The sequence below is a fragment of the Ictidomys tridecemlineatus genome, chromosome 6 (genome assembly GCF_052094955.1).
Source record: "Ictidomys tridecemlineatus isolate mIctTri1 chromosome 6, mIctTri1.hap1, whole genome shotgun sequence".
NCBI classification, from domain to species: Eukaryota; Metazoa; Chordata; class Mammalia; order Rodentia; family Sciuridae; genus Ictidomys; species Ictidomys tridecemlineatus.
This window is the reverse complement of record NC_135482.1, coordinates 22,243,220-22,256,840: the sequence shown is the minus strand read 5'-3', so window position 1 is coordinate 22,256,840 and position 13,621 is coordinate 22,243,220. Positions and strand designations below refer to the sequence as shown.

At 32.5% G+C, this 13,621-nt stretch overlaps 1 protein-coding gene across 2 annotated transcripts in view; it reads left to right on the top strand.

Annotated features, from left to right (window-relative positions):
• Nedd1 (NEDD1 gamma-tubulin ring complex targeting factor) overlaps positions 1–12,306 on the top strand; it is a 61,663-nt gene extending 49,357 nt beyond the window's left edge. For both annotated transcript variants that reach the window (XM_078052959.1, XM_078052958.1), the window contains 5 exons: positions 855–1,057; positions 1,930–2,086; positions 2,977–3,133; positions 10,257–10,323; positions 10,741–12,306. In XM_078052959.1, the coding sequence (XP_077909085.1) occupies positions 855–1,057; positions 1,930–2,086; positions 2,977–3,133; positions 10,257–10,323; positions 10,741–10,845 (689 nt within the window). In that variant the 3' untranslated portion in view covers positions 10,846–12,306. The remainder of the gene's footprint in view (positions 1–854; positions 1,058–1,929; positions 2,087–2,976; positions 3,134–10,256; positions 10,324–10,740) is intronic.
• The last annotated feature ends 1,315 nt before the right edge of the window (positions 12,307–13,621 follow it).

Sequence of the window (13,621 nt, the reverse complement as noted above, 5' to 3'; positions counted from 1 at the left end):
TGAAAATTGAAAATGCTATTGGATTATCTGTTGCTGTGTAACAAGTCACCCCAACATTTTGAGGCTTAACAGAACAAACATCATTACTTCTGTGGATTGACAGTCTGGGCATAATTTGATTAGATGATTTTGCCTTCAGATCTCTCTTGATGCTTCAATTAGGGTATCAGCCAGAGCTGCATTCAATTCAAAACTCTGCTTTCAAGCTCATTCATAGGGCTTTTGGCTAGAGACATTAGTTCCTTGACAGTTAAACATCTCTCTGGGAAAGCTGACCACAGAACAGCTATTTTCCTCAGAATAGGTGAGTGAAAGAATGAGAGAAGGCACCCAAGATAGAAGTCACAGTGTTTGTAACCTTATCTTGGAAGTGGCATCCTAGTATTTTTGCCATATTCTCTTTGTTAGAAGAAAATTCCCAGGTCTAACTCATATTCAAAGAAAGAGGAATACATAAGGGCATGGGTATCAAAAGATGAGTCAGAAGCCATCTTAGAGGCTGCCTACTAAGATACATGCCACAGATACATACCAAATTAACCCTCTTCATTTATCAAAAACTAATAAAGCATTCCTTGTGTTTTCAAGGTATTTTCACATGTAATATTTTTTAAGCCTCACTACTCTTAAGAGAGAGAGAGATCATCATTCACATTTACACATCAGGAAGTAGGTTTAAAATTTTTAAATTTGTGCCTAAGAGTATACATCACTTAAGGGGAATAGCTGAGAAACTAGTCTTCTGACTCAAGTTCCTATGTGTTTGGCTATGTTATTCAGACTCTATTAAGTGTTTATTTTAAGTATCCAAGATAAAGGATATCATGTACCATTTTTGTTCTCCTTTTCTTCAGGCTTTGACTTTCTACCACAACTGAACTCAGTGTTTCCTCCAAGAAAAAATCCAGTAACTTTAAATACTTCAGCATTGAATTCTAGTCCTCTTAATGTCTTTATGGGATCTCCGGGGAAAGAAGAAAATGAAAATCATGATCTGATAGCTGAGTCTAAGAAAGCATTTTTAGGAAAACAGGATCCTAAAGATTCCTTCAAACAGGTATGTGCCTGAAAATGATACTGAAGTCATTTTGTTACTAGAAAGTGAGTGGCTGCCAGGATAGATCCTAATTATTGAGAGTGCTGTGCACTTACTAGGTAGAATAATAATTGCTTTTTAACAAATAAAGAATATTTTTGAAATCTGTCTTTGGCTATGTTGAAGGTAACAGCAGATATAAATGTATACTATTTTTTCTTAAGGTAAATATTTGCCTTATGTAAGAACACTTGTTACCTGAATTTAATAATATATTTCCATTGCAGCATAAGACATCAAGTTGGTGGTTAAGACGTTTGCTCTAAGTTTTAGAGCAAATTTGATGGTGCTAAGAATGAAATTAATCATTATTACATTTTACGAAAAATACAGTATCCAATATAGAATTAATTTCTTATGTAAGCATTCAAAATCTGTTATAGGAGGGCCAAGTCAGTTAGGTGTATAGTATGTGTTTATTTGTTTTCACATTTATTTTTTAGAATAATATTAAAAGATAATTATGGAGTAAATACATCCTTTGATTTGTTTTTTAATATTTTTGTGTGGCTGTCGCATAAGAGTTTGGGGATTTTTTTTAAAATTTTGGCCAATGATTTTCGTTTTATATTATGTTCAGAAGATGCTTAGTAAATTAGTTTTTTTTCCTTATGATGTTATTGCAGAGATTGTTTTTGATCTGTAAAATTAATTTATTTTGCTGCTAGTCCCAGAATATTTTTTTCTCTTTGTATTCTTCCTTCATTTCCCCAACCCTATCTTCTGTTAAAAGGGGGAGGGAGTGGTAGGAGAAATAGGTAAAAAATTTATTAGTAATATGGGTGAAACAAGAAATTAAGTATATTAAAAATTATTTTGTTTTAAATATAAAGTTTGCAAAGTTGATCTCTTCTGGTACTGAAACTGGAAATCTAAATAATTCTCCATCATCTAACCAAACAAGAAATCTTGAGAAATTTGAAAAGCCAGAGAAAGAATTTGAAGCTCAGTTCATATATGAACCACCAGTTAATGGATCTTCAACTCCAAGTAAGTACATAAAACTTCATAATGTTTGAAAATGTTAAATTGAAAAATCCTCCAAATATTTAACTTAAAAAGGATAGAGTGGTCATAGACTAAAAAAAATTCAAGAACTTTAAAGTTTATTGGCTTGTCTAGTGTCTAGAAAACAATGACATATGTATATGAATGATTAAGTTCAGCAATATTGATTTCATCCCCTTTTTGTGTGAATTTCATTTTCAATCTAATATGTAAGGATTTTATTAAATATGGTACAGATAGTATTATAATTTAGGACCCTTTGAAAAGGGATGGTTAACTACCTAAATTGTAGTTTTTCTTCTTCATATTTAAATCTTTCTCTTAGAATTTAAGCCACAGACTCATAAAACTTGATTGCAATTTAAAGAGTTTGAAGTTCACCTCTAAGAATATTCTGTATAAAAGAACTCTTCATATAGGAGCAACTCTTTATATAACTATCTGTATTTTACTTTAAGGTTTCTGTGGGTGTATTGCATTAGCTGAAATGCCAAGACTTTGCCTATAGCACTACTTTACTCCTACCCTCCTTCTGTTTGTTTTTGATAGTCTTGGTTTATCTGGTTTGTGGTATAGCTTGTCTCGTTCGTCTTTTATTAGAAGAAATGGTTCAGAGATTCTTCAAGATTAATTCCTTTGTCATGTTATTACATTAGACAGTTGGCAGTTTATAGATAGATAAATGACTATTAGAAATAATGTCATATAAAATTTTTAAAAATTGTATTCTAGACAGTGAATTTTTCTAAATATCAGAGGAACACTGTTCTTTGTCAGTTTTTCAAGTTCCCTCATGCCAAATCTAATTTAGAAATGTTTGATGTCTCTTAGTCCAAATTGAGTATTCATATTTTCTCCATTCTTTATTTTAGATCCAAAGATAGCATCCTCTGTCACTGCTGGAGTTGCCAGTTCACTCTCAGAGAAAATAGTTGATACTATCGGAAACAATCGACCAAATGCACCATTGACATCTGTTCAAATCCGTTTCATTCAGAATATGATACAGGAAACATTGGATGAATTTAGGTAGTAATTGAGAAATTACTCTATCTAAACTTTGCATTTGTTTGTTTATTTTTATTAGTGTAAAACCAGAACTATAAGTAATGGTTACTACATTTTATTTAAATTATTGTGAACATAAAACCGTAGGTTTTGTTAATCTAGTTGTACTGCATTTATTGACTAACAACCAGGAACAGGCCCATTTACCTAGACAGCTTGACAGGGAAATCTAGCACGCAGACTGCTATTCTGGATTTTTTTAATCTTCAAATTGTGAACAGATTCTTGTAAACTCATGTGTAGTTCTTATATCAGTACTTATAGATCACCTGTTAAGTGTTTTATTTTTAAAATAATTCTAAATATTTTTATATAGAATGCATCAGAATGTAATAATATAACATATGTAATATAGAAAAATTTTCTTTTTCTTGCCTATCTCATCCTTTGAATGTGGTTTAGAATTTTGCTTCCTTTTACTTATTTCTGTATTTTTGGAAGCCATTTTCAATTGTTAGAATTTGTGGGGTTTCTTTCTCATTCCCCTTCTAGTCTATAGTTACTTGGGATTATCATGAGTAAGAATACTGGAGATGTGCAGTTTTTGTTTGTGAATATTTCTTTTTTATGTTTAAAATATTTTTAAAATGTATTTTTTAATATTAGAAAAGTATATTTTAAAGAAAAATTATTTTGGCATTTACAGTATACCTCGTTTATGTACCAGATACAAAAATGAACTCTGTACCCAAAAAGGACTTGTAGTTTATTCAGGATAGATACAGTACATCCTTCTATGACAGGTGTTTTATGTCAATTAGTTCTTTTGTGATTGGTAAATCGGGCAGAGTTGACAAAACAATTGGGAAATTTCATTGTTATAATAGCAGCCAAAGTAAATTGCATGTAAAACAGCCTAATGAAGCCCCTGTCAATGTCCATCTCCTCTGGCTTTCTCTTAACTTGGTGTGGCTGTATGGTCTGTGTTAGAAGCACTTATTTTGTGGTTATTCCCCATTGTGGGGATTGGGGGGTAGCATTTTGTCCTTGCCTCTGTAACTTGACAGCCCCAGTCCTTCTGCATTCTATCCTCTTCCATTAAGTCACCATCACTTTTTTAAGGTAAAGTATTTTATTCAATATTTATCTATTAGACCATGTTTTTAAAACTGTCCTAGTATTTTTAGTAAGATTTGTTTTTGTTGTGCTTTGTGACAAAGTTGCATAAGTTTTGAGTGGTGGACCTCAATTCTTTTTTCCTAAGTCCTATTCTTTTCAATACACAGTTTTAAAGAGTGTGAGGTTTTTCAGGAATACATAAATATTTATGGCATAATAGCAGAACTGTCTGAACAAAATGATGTTGGAAACACAGAAAAGGAGCAGTTTGCTGGGGCAAATTTAGAAAAGAATAACTGAAGAGATTTTATTTTATACTCAAATGTGTGGGAACAGTATGAGCACAGAAACAATTGTAAATTTTAGGAATACTTGCAGAGAGAAGGTACTATGATAAGATGCGGCCGAAAAGGTAGTTATAAAAGCCTTAATATGTAGGAATAGAGGGGGGGTCATCAAAGTTTTTAAGCATGAAAGTAATGTTATTTATTATCTGTTCATTCAACAAGCATTTTAGTATTGGTTCACCAATGGTTTTGTGTGATTTGAGGGCAGTGGGCTCAGGACTTTTCCTTCAGCAGGCCTGGGGATCTGAGCCCTGGGATTACGGAATTCTTTGTGCTTTATAGCCTGCCAACTCCCTGTGTTGCTAAGGGTTGATTTTTCTTTCACTTCTGGTCTGATCCTGGCTTAGTACCCAGAGTGGCTCAGGATTTCAGTTAACTGTTCTGCTTTCAGTCTTCAGTAGGTGTATTCAGCTACACCAGTTATTGAGAGCACAGATGGAACAGTATTGAGGGACTCACTCTCAGTCAATGTCTCTGGTCTGTAGTGGGCTGCTGCCGTCTTCTTCATGAGGACCTGGAGTGCTTCAGAGGGGTTATGCTCAATTCTCTTCCACCCTAAGACTTTGCAAGTGCTTTACATCTGTATCTTAGGGAGTCTTTCAGCTCTGCTGCTTGCCTATCCCTAATTTTTTATGTAAGCACTCAGTGAATGCATGTAGGAGAACGTGAGTGAATAAATGCAGGCTTTTTAGTTGTGATTCCTTGGAATTCTAAACTGCCATATCAGGCTTCACCTGTTTTTTAAAAATGTATAAAAATTTCAGCTAGTTCTCTTTACCCTTTTGTAGGCAGCTTTCTCTGGCCACTGTTGCATTGATGCTGAAAATAGTGCTAGGTCTTTGTATCCTTATCATTTCTTTGCTATTAGTTTATTTATGTTTTTTATTCTAAACTTTGGTCAATTTAAGAAGGTATGATTTTATAGGTTATCAGGCTTCTTCTCATAATTAGAATTGAGAGTTTACATATAAGGGGAAGTCTGTTCAGCTGCTTTGTTGTCTTTCAAAAAGATTTAAGTTTGTTTTTGCAAGCTGGTCACCTTGATCTTGTTGTAGCTACTTTTAAAGTTTTTTTTAAGAACTCCTTTATTCTAGTTTGCCTTTATTTCTAGTCTTTGCCCCTCTAGGCATCTGCTGAGTATTCACCCTGTCTTTTCAGGTGGGTCTTAAACTTTAACCTATTTCACCAGCATTACAAGGCTTCCAAAGTTCCTTCTCTGCATTTCAGCTGTTATTTTATGTTTGGTTTACTGACACATAACCCAGTACAGGCATTGTTTAGGAGGCAGTAGATAGATATCCAAAGGGGAAATTTCTGCAGGTTTCTCCTCTTCAGATTCTTGGAGTTTTTAACATTGGCTTTCTTGGTAGTCCTAAACTCTAACACTCCAACACTGGTGACACTGTCTCAAGCTTCAGAAGAATGCTGCCACTCAGCCTTTTTCCACATTGTGGAATCAGCACGGATTCCAGAGACAAAAGCAGAGGTAAATGTGGGTCTTACTAGTAGACTTCCCTTCTTTGCAAGAATGTGGCTCTTTAAGCCCTGGCTATGCTGATGGTTCTCTGATACCAATGATGAATTTATTGATTGATAAGGTACTTGCTAGGCAAGCATTCTACCACAACTGATATCTTTAGTTTTTAATACAACTTTCATCGTAACTGGAAGCAGAAAATATAAATTATTTTAAATGCCATATAATTGCAACAGAAAATTTAAGGTACTTGGGAATAAATCTAAACAAAAATAGTGAAGATTTTTTGAGAAAAAAGAATTTTTTAAGTGAATTACAAAGCATTTACAAATAAATGGAAAGATTTTATGAAGATGACATTTCATCTAACTTGATCTATAGATGGAATGCAATCCCAGTCAGAATCCCAGCTAGGTTATTTGGGAGATGATGAAATGATTCCAAAATTGTATATATATGGAAGAAAAAAAGATCCAAGACTACCATCCCAAAGAAGAATAAAGTTGGAGGGGACTGGTTTGATGGATGGATAAGCTTAGTTATTAAATAAAATTAAGATAATAGTATAACACTGGCACAGCATGGACAAATTGGTCACAAGAAGCAAATAGTTAGAAAGAAACCTATGTGATTATGGAAACTTGATAAATGACATTATTAACATTGCAGGTCTGTGTCCAAAATATGGAATATTCTATAGAATTGTAATATTTGGTTGTATAAGAATAAATTTGCTAATTAAAAATCAATTCTGTATAGAATAAAAGTTGAATTGTAAAAATCAAAATTTTAAATATTCTAAGAGATCTTAAAACTTCAGAGTAGGAAAATTATTAAAAATAAGGAAATGCACTACCTATAAAATTTGCAGTATTGAGTAAATTTGAGTGTATAAATAACAACTCTAATTAGGAGATATCACTAATAAAGCAGAGGAATTAGCATATGGAATACTCATATCACCAAAAACAGCATCAGATTATATGTAGAACTCTTAAAAATGAAAAATAAGAAGACATGAACATGAGGAAAAATGTTCAAACCCACAATTAGTAAACAGAAAATGCAATGAGATACCATTTCACATTCATTAAATGGGAAAATATTGTGAAAGTTCAGATATTGCAAGTCTTGAAGATACAGAGCAAGAGGAATTCTGTTACACTGATAATGAACATATCCATTGATACTGCCACTTTGAAAAACAAATTGCATGATTTTGTAAAACTGATCAAGTATACACGTAGCTTTATACCTTTACATGTCATCTGTGTATATGGATGCATGTGGATTGAGAGGAGTACACATGATTATAATAATACAATAATAATAAAAACTTGAAAACAATTCAAGTATCATTTGACAGGAAAATGGGCATAACCAGTATAAATCAGTGATTTACAGATACTGAGGACTTAGAAAACAATATTTCTTAAATATAAGCTTCTTAAGACTGCAGAGATTATTGTATCCTTTTTGTTAATACTCAAAAACAATCACTTTGAAAACATTAACTACAGATCGTATCTTACATCTGTTGTGTTTCACTTGTCATTCTTCAGTTCCATCTATTTCTCAGCATATTCTATGATCTCATTCTTCTTTATGGCTAAGTAAAACTCCACTGTGTATATAAACACTATATTTTCTTTACCCATTCATCTGTTGAAGGGCACCTGGGCTGCGTGGTTATTGTGAATTGTGCTGCTACAAACATTGATGTGGATGTATCCCTATAATATGCTGATTTTAGTTCCTTTGGATAAATACCAAGGGAGTGGGATAGCTGGATCGGATGGTGGTTTCATTCCTAGTTTTTAAAGGAATCTTCATATTGCTTTCCAGATTGGTTGTACTGATTTGCAGTCCACCACAATATGTGAATGTACCTTTTCCCCCACATCCTTGCCAGAATTTATTATTTGTATTTTTGATGATTGCCATTCTGACTGGAGTAAGATGAAATCTTAGTGTAGTTTTGATTTGCATTTCCCTTATTGCTAGGCATGTTGAACATTTTTTCATAAATTTGTTGGCTATTTCTAATTTTTCTTTTGAAAAATGTGTTTAGTTCTTTTGCCCATTTGTTGATTTTTTTTGGGGAGTGGGATGGGGGTTCTTGATATATTCTAGATATTAATCCCTTGTTGGAGGAGTAACTGACAAAGATCTGTAGGTTCTTTCTTAATGCTATTAATTATTTCCTTTGCCTTGCAGAGCTTTTTCATTTGATGCCATCCCACTTATTGATTCTTTATTTCTTGAGTGTTAGAGACCTTTTTGAAGAAGTCATTGCCTGTGTCCATATGTTGTAGTGTTGAGCCTATGTTTTCTTCTAGCAGTTGCAAAATTTCTGGTCTAATTCCTAGGTCTTTGATCCCCTTTGGGTTGTTTTTTGTGCAGGGTGAAATAGGGATCTAATTTCATTCAAAATATGAACATCCAGTTTTCCCAGTACCATTTGGTAAAAAGACTGTCTTTTCTTCAATGTATGCTTTTGGCACCTTTATTAAATATTGAATGACTGGATCTGTTTGTCTCTGTGACTTCTGTTCCATTGGTCTTTGTATCTGTTTGATGCCAAGAGCATATGTTTTTTGCTACAGTATTACAGAGTACTGTAACTCTGTAGTATAATTTGAGATCAGGTATTGTGATGCCTCCAGCATAACTCTTCTTGCTTAGGACTGCTTTAGCTATTCTGAGTCTTGTATTCTAAACTCCCAAATGAATTTAATTACAATTTTTTTCTAGTTATGGGAAGAATGTCATTGATATTTTGATAGGGATTGCAATGAATATGTATAATCCCTTTGGTAGTATGACCATTTTGACAATATTAATTCTTTTTTTTTTTAAGAGAGAGAGAGAGAAAGAGAATTTTTTAGTACTTTTTTTTTAGTTCTCGGTGGACACAACATCTTTATTTGTATGTGGTGCTGAGGATCGAACCCGGGCCGCACGCATGCCAGGCAAGCGCGCTACCGCTTGAGCAACATCCCCAGCCCTGACAATATTAATTCTGATTATCCAAAAACATGGGAGATCTTTCTATCTTCTAAGGTCAAAGGTCATCCCCAGTCTTCTTTCTTCAGTGTTCTATAGTTTCATTGTAGAGGTCTTTCACCTCATTGTTTAGATTTATTTAGTTTATTCCCAATATTCTTTTTGTTGTTGAGATTATTGTTAATTGGATAGTTTTTCTGATTTCTTTCTCAGCATATTCATTATTGGACGGTGTTTTGTTTTGTTTTGGTACCAGGGACTGAACCTAGGGCATTTAACCACTGAGCCACATCTCAAGCCTTCTTTTATTTTTAATTTTGAGACAGGGTCTCAATAAGTTGTTTAGGACAATGCTAAGTTGCTGAGACTGGCTTTGAACTTGCACTCTTCCTACCTCAGCCTCCAGAACCACTGAAAATTAAAGGCATACACCACCATGCCCAGCCAGTATTGGAGTTTTTAAGAAAAGTCTTTCTTTGAACAACAAAATTCAGGAATATAACAACTTCTGTCTTGGGATTTCTGTTAAGTGTTAAGTGATATCATCAGATAGGAGCATCCAGTATATTTCTATGATTTGGTAATATTCTAGCTTTAAGTTGTATGGTGGGTGACTGAGTGTTTCTTTTACCATTATACTTGCTGATTTTCTTTTGGAGACAAGAATTAATTGCATCTTACTGAATTAATCATGTACATCCATCAGAATAGCCCCTTTCTACTAAAAATTTTTAGTAGCACAGTCATTGATTATTATATGATTTGTAGTCTAGTGAGTTTTCTGTATTTCTTGTACTATAAATCTGTGTCTTTCCTTAATGATTATTTACATATCAAGGAATGTAGTGCAGTATGAGATCTAGAGGTAGGCAGCCTGGGTTTACATCCTGCTCTACTATTTGCTAGTTGTATGATTTTTGAACAGGTTATAACTGGTCTTTAACTCACTTACTTTGTTAGTGAAGTGGAAGAAGTCATTTCTCCTCATTGTGAAGAGTAAACAAGTTCTTATGAAATTTAAGAAATAGTGCCTAGTATATGTTAAATAAATGCTAGGTGCATTAGTATTTTTATTATTGTAAATAATTATTAACATTCAATAATTTGAGATAATGAAAAAGTTTAGCAAGTTTCTTAAATGAACTAGAATTGGTTAAACTCTTATAATTCTAATGTATTTTACATTCTTCCCTAGAGAAGCATGCCATAGGGACATTGTGAATTTGCAAGTGGAGATGATAAAACAGTTTCATATGCAGCTGGTATGTATGGCAAACTGTGTTTTAAATGAATTGAGAGTTGTGTGGAGCTAAAAAAAAAAAAAGCAATGTATTTTTACTTATTTGCCATATCTATTTGCTAAGATAAATAGGGAGTTTCAGATATTTAATAATATTTTAACCGCTCACCTCCTTTTTAACCTGTGGTAGGTAGTTAAGGCCACTTTTTCAGCACTTTCTTTCTTTTTTCTTTTAAGAAGCAAAAACCCTCCCAAATGTGTGAGTATAAATCTACTAAACATATTAATTTCACCAGTGATCTTTGTGATTAAGTAAAAAAAAAATCATTCAGCTAGTTAATTGAATATGAGAGAAATGATAGCTGAAGGTATATAAAACATATCTTGTCAAGTAATTGTGAAACACCAGTAATCTAAACAGCGTTTCCCCTTTTTCTAGAATGAAATGCACTCTTTGCTGGAAAGATACTCAGTGAATGAAGGTTTAGTGGCTGAAATTGAAAGACTTCGAGAAGAAAACAAAAGACTACGGGCTCACTTTTAAAATTTCACTGAATATGTTAATGTTTAATAATTTGAGGAGTTTCTGGCAACACAGAACTTCATAGAATCAGTATTGTTTTCTTGGTCACTAGGGGAAGAAAAAAATTTTTCAAGTTAAAGGGTGTTGGAATTTTACACCAACCACTGTTTCATGTTTTCTGTCACAAATATTTATATTTTTGTATTTAAACTGTACAATATATCATTTGTGTAATTGGAAAGTCAACAGGATCTTTATTCTGAAAACTTTAGCTATACACTAAGTGCCCTTTTTCATAGAAAATTGTGCATAAAAATAGGTTATGTTTTTAATTACTTTTTTTAAACATATTTTTGATTGACAAATTGCCTTCCAGATTTTTTGGGGTAGTTTTAGAAGTTTGATATACCTTCTATTTTTATGCAGAAAATGCCATTGACTAATAAAACACAGTTGGCTAGTAATTATTTTGTTAATGACATCAAGTATGACTATTATTTATTACTTGTAAATGTGATAATTTTTTGAAATTTTGAATTGTACAGATGCATTTTATCTTTTGCATTTATGTTAGTACTTCTGATAACTTTGTACTTCTGTTTGATATTTTTTAACATTGCCTATGAGAAAAGTTTTAAGGGTGTATGAGACTCAACAAGAACCATATATGTGCCGATTTTCTCATGAATTATTAATATGCAAAATTATAAAAGTTTTAATCACCATTACTCAACTAGTGAAAATTTCATATTAAATACTAAATATTACAAATATCATTGCCATCTTTTCCTCCCAAGAGAGAAGTGTGAATTATTTTGTTCTGCAGTTTGTATCATTAACTTTCTCTCATTCTTTCTGTGATATGAATAATATTTTTATATTATTTGCTTTATCATAAAATTATTTATAAAGGTTCATTGTGAAAAGAATTCACACCCCTTTGGCAGTAGTTGGACATTTGCATCTGCCTGCTGTGATCTCCATTTTAGGTGTAAGATGAGGAGGGCTACTTGTTCATATTCTTATCTCTTGCCCAAAGAGTTACACTGTATACCTTGAATATAGCTCTACTACTACATTTTGACTTCTAAGATAAAGATACATACTAAAATTTTTTAAAAATCTGGTTTAGCTTACTAACTTTATTGTTTTCCAAAATAATGGGAAATAAGTGTAAATATGCTAATAATTATTTCCAAAAATGAAAACAGGAATATTACTTTTTCCCAATATGGCTCAGCAAATACATTGTATCAACACATATAGGTGTGTTAATGTTATCTTTTCCTGGCAGATTATGAATGCATTATGACTTGTAACAAGTTTCCTTATATGTCACCAGAAAACAGGTTTAGAAGACATAAACATTAGTGTGTTTTGCCTAAATGCAGTATTTAAATCTATAATATTTTCTTATTGTCTTTTTATATAGGTACACATAATGTATATTGAAAGGTGGAATAAATAAAATAATTTTAGTAACTTTGTGTATAGATGAAACATTTTTGTCATGGATTTAAAAGCTAAGTACAAAAAATAAAATTTTTTATTAAAAAAAAAAAAAGAAAATCTGAAATTGGACTTTTGCCTCTGACCAGAATGGTATAATAGGGATTGGAGTTACCTTTCCAATGGAAATTAAAATAAAAAAGACAAAATGTCTAAAATAATTATCAGATATTGGACATTAGGCAATTTTACCAGACAGTGATCCTTGAGTGGGTCCAACAATGAGACCACAAAAGCTCAGTGAACTACAAACACAAGGAAAAAAAAAAACTATACCAAAAATTCTTTAAAACCAGCAATAAGGGGGAAATTCCTAAAAGAAGCTGAAGACACAAAAGAACAAAGATAATCAGACTGTCACAGTGGAGCATCATCTTTTTTTTTTTTTTTGGTACCGGGATTGAACTTGGGGGGCACTGAGCCATATCCCCAATCCTGTTATGTATTCTATTTAGAGACAGGGTCTCACTGAGTTGCTTAGCACCTTGCTTTTGCCCAGGCTGGCTTTGAACTTGTGATCCTCCTGCCCCAGCCTCCTGAGCCACTGGGATTACAGGCGTGTGCCACCACACCCAGCTGAAGTGTCATCTTTAAAGTACCAAAAGAAAAATTTCAATTTAGAATTCTATATTTAGAGAGAATGCTTTCAAAACCAAAAAGGAAAAGACATAGAAAAGATGGAAGGTTTTTCACAAGGAGAATGAACTACAGGAAATATGAAAGAATGCCTTTAGTTGGAAAATGACACCTCATAGAAATCTTCAGCTACACAAAGGAATGAACACCAAAAAATAGTAAATATGTGAACAAATAATCTTTTTCCTTGTTTTAAATTTTATTTCAAAGATAATAGATTAAGTAAAAAATAAAAACATCAGATATTGTGTTTCACGTATGTAAAGTTAACTTGTACCATGATCATCAAAGTTGGGAGGATGAGAAAGAAAGTACAGTACTCCTAAGTTTCTTCCACTAACTGAAACAGAAAAATATTACCTGAAGTAGACTGTGATAAGGATGTAAATCCTAAAGCAACCACAAAAAATAAACTAACAAAGATGATAAAATGGGGCCATAAAAAAAATCCAAAAGGAGAGAAAAGGGAAACAAAAAATAGATGAAAAAATGGAAAATAAATACTAAGATGATAGATTTAAATAGCCATATCCATAGTTACTTTAAATGTGAATTGTTATTTACTCTTAATCAGATTGAATCTTTTTTAAAAAATCCAACTACATAGTGAATAAAACCCAGTTTAAATATGAAAATTTAAATATAAAAAGAG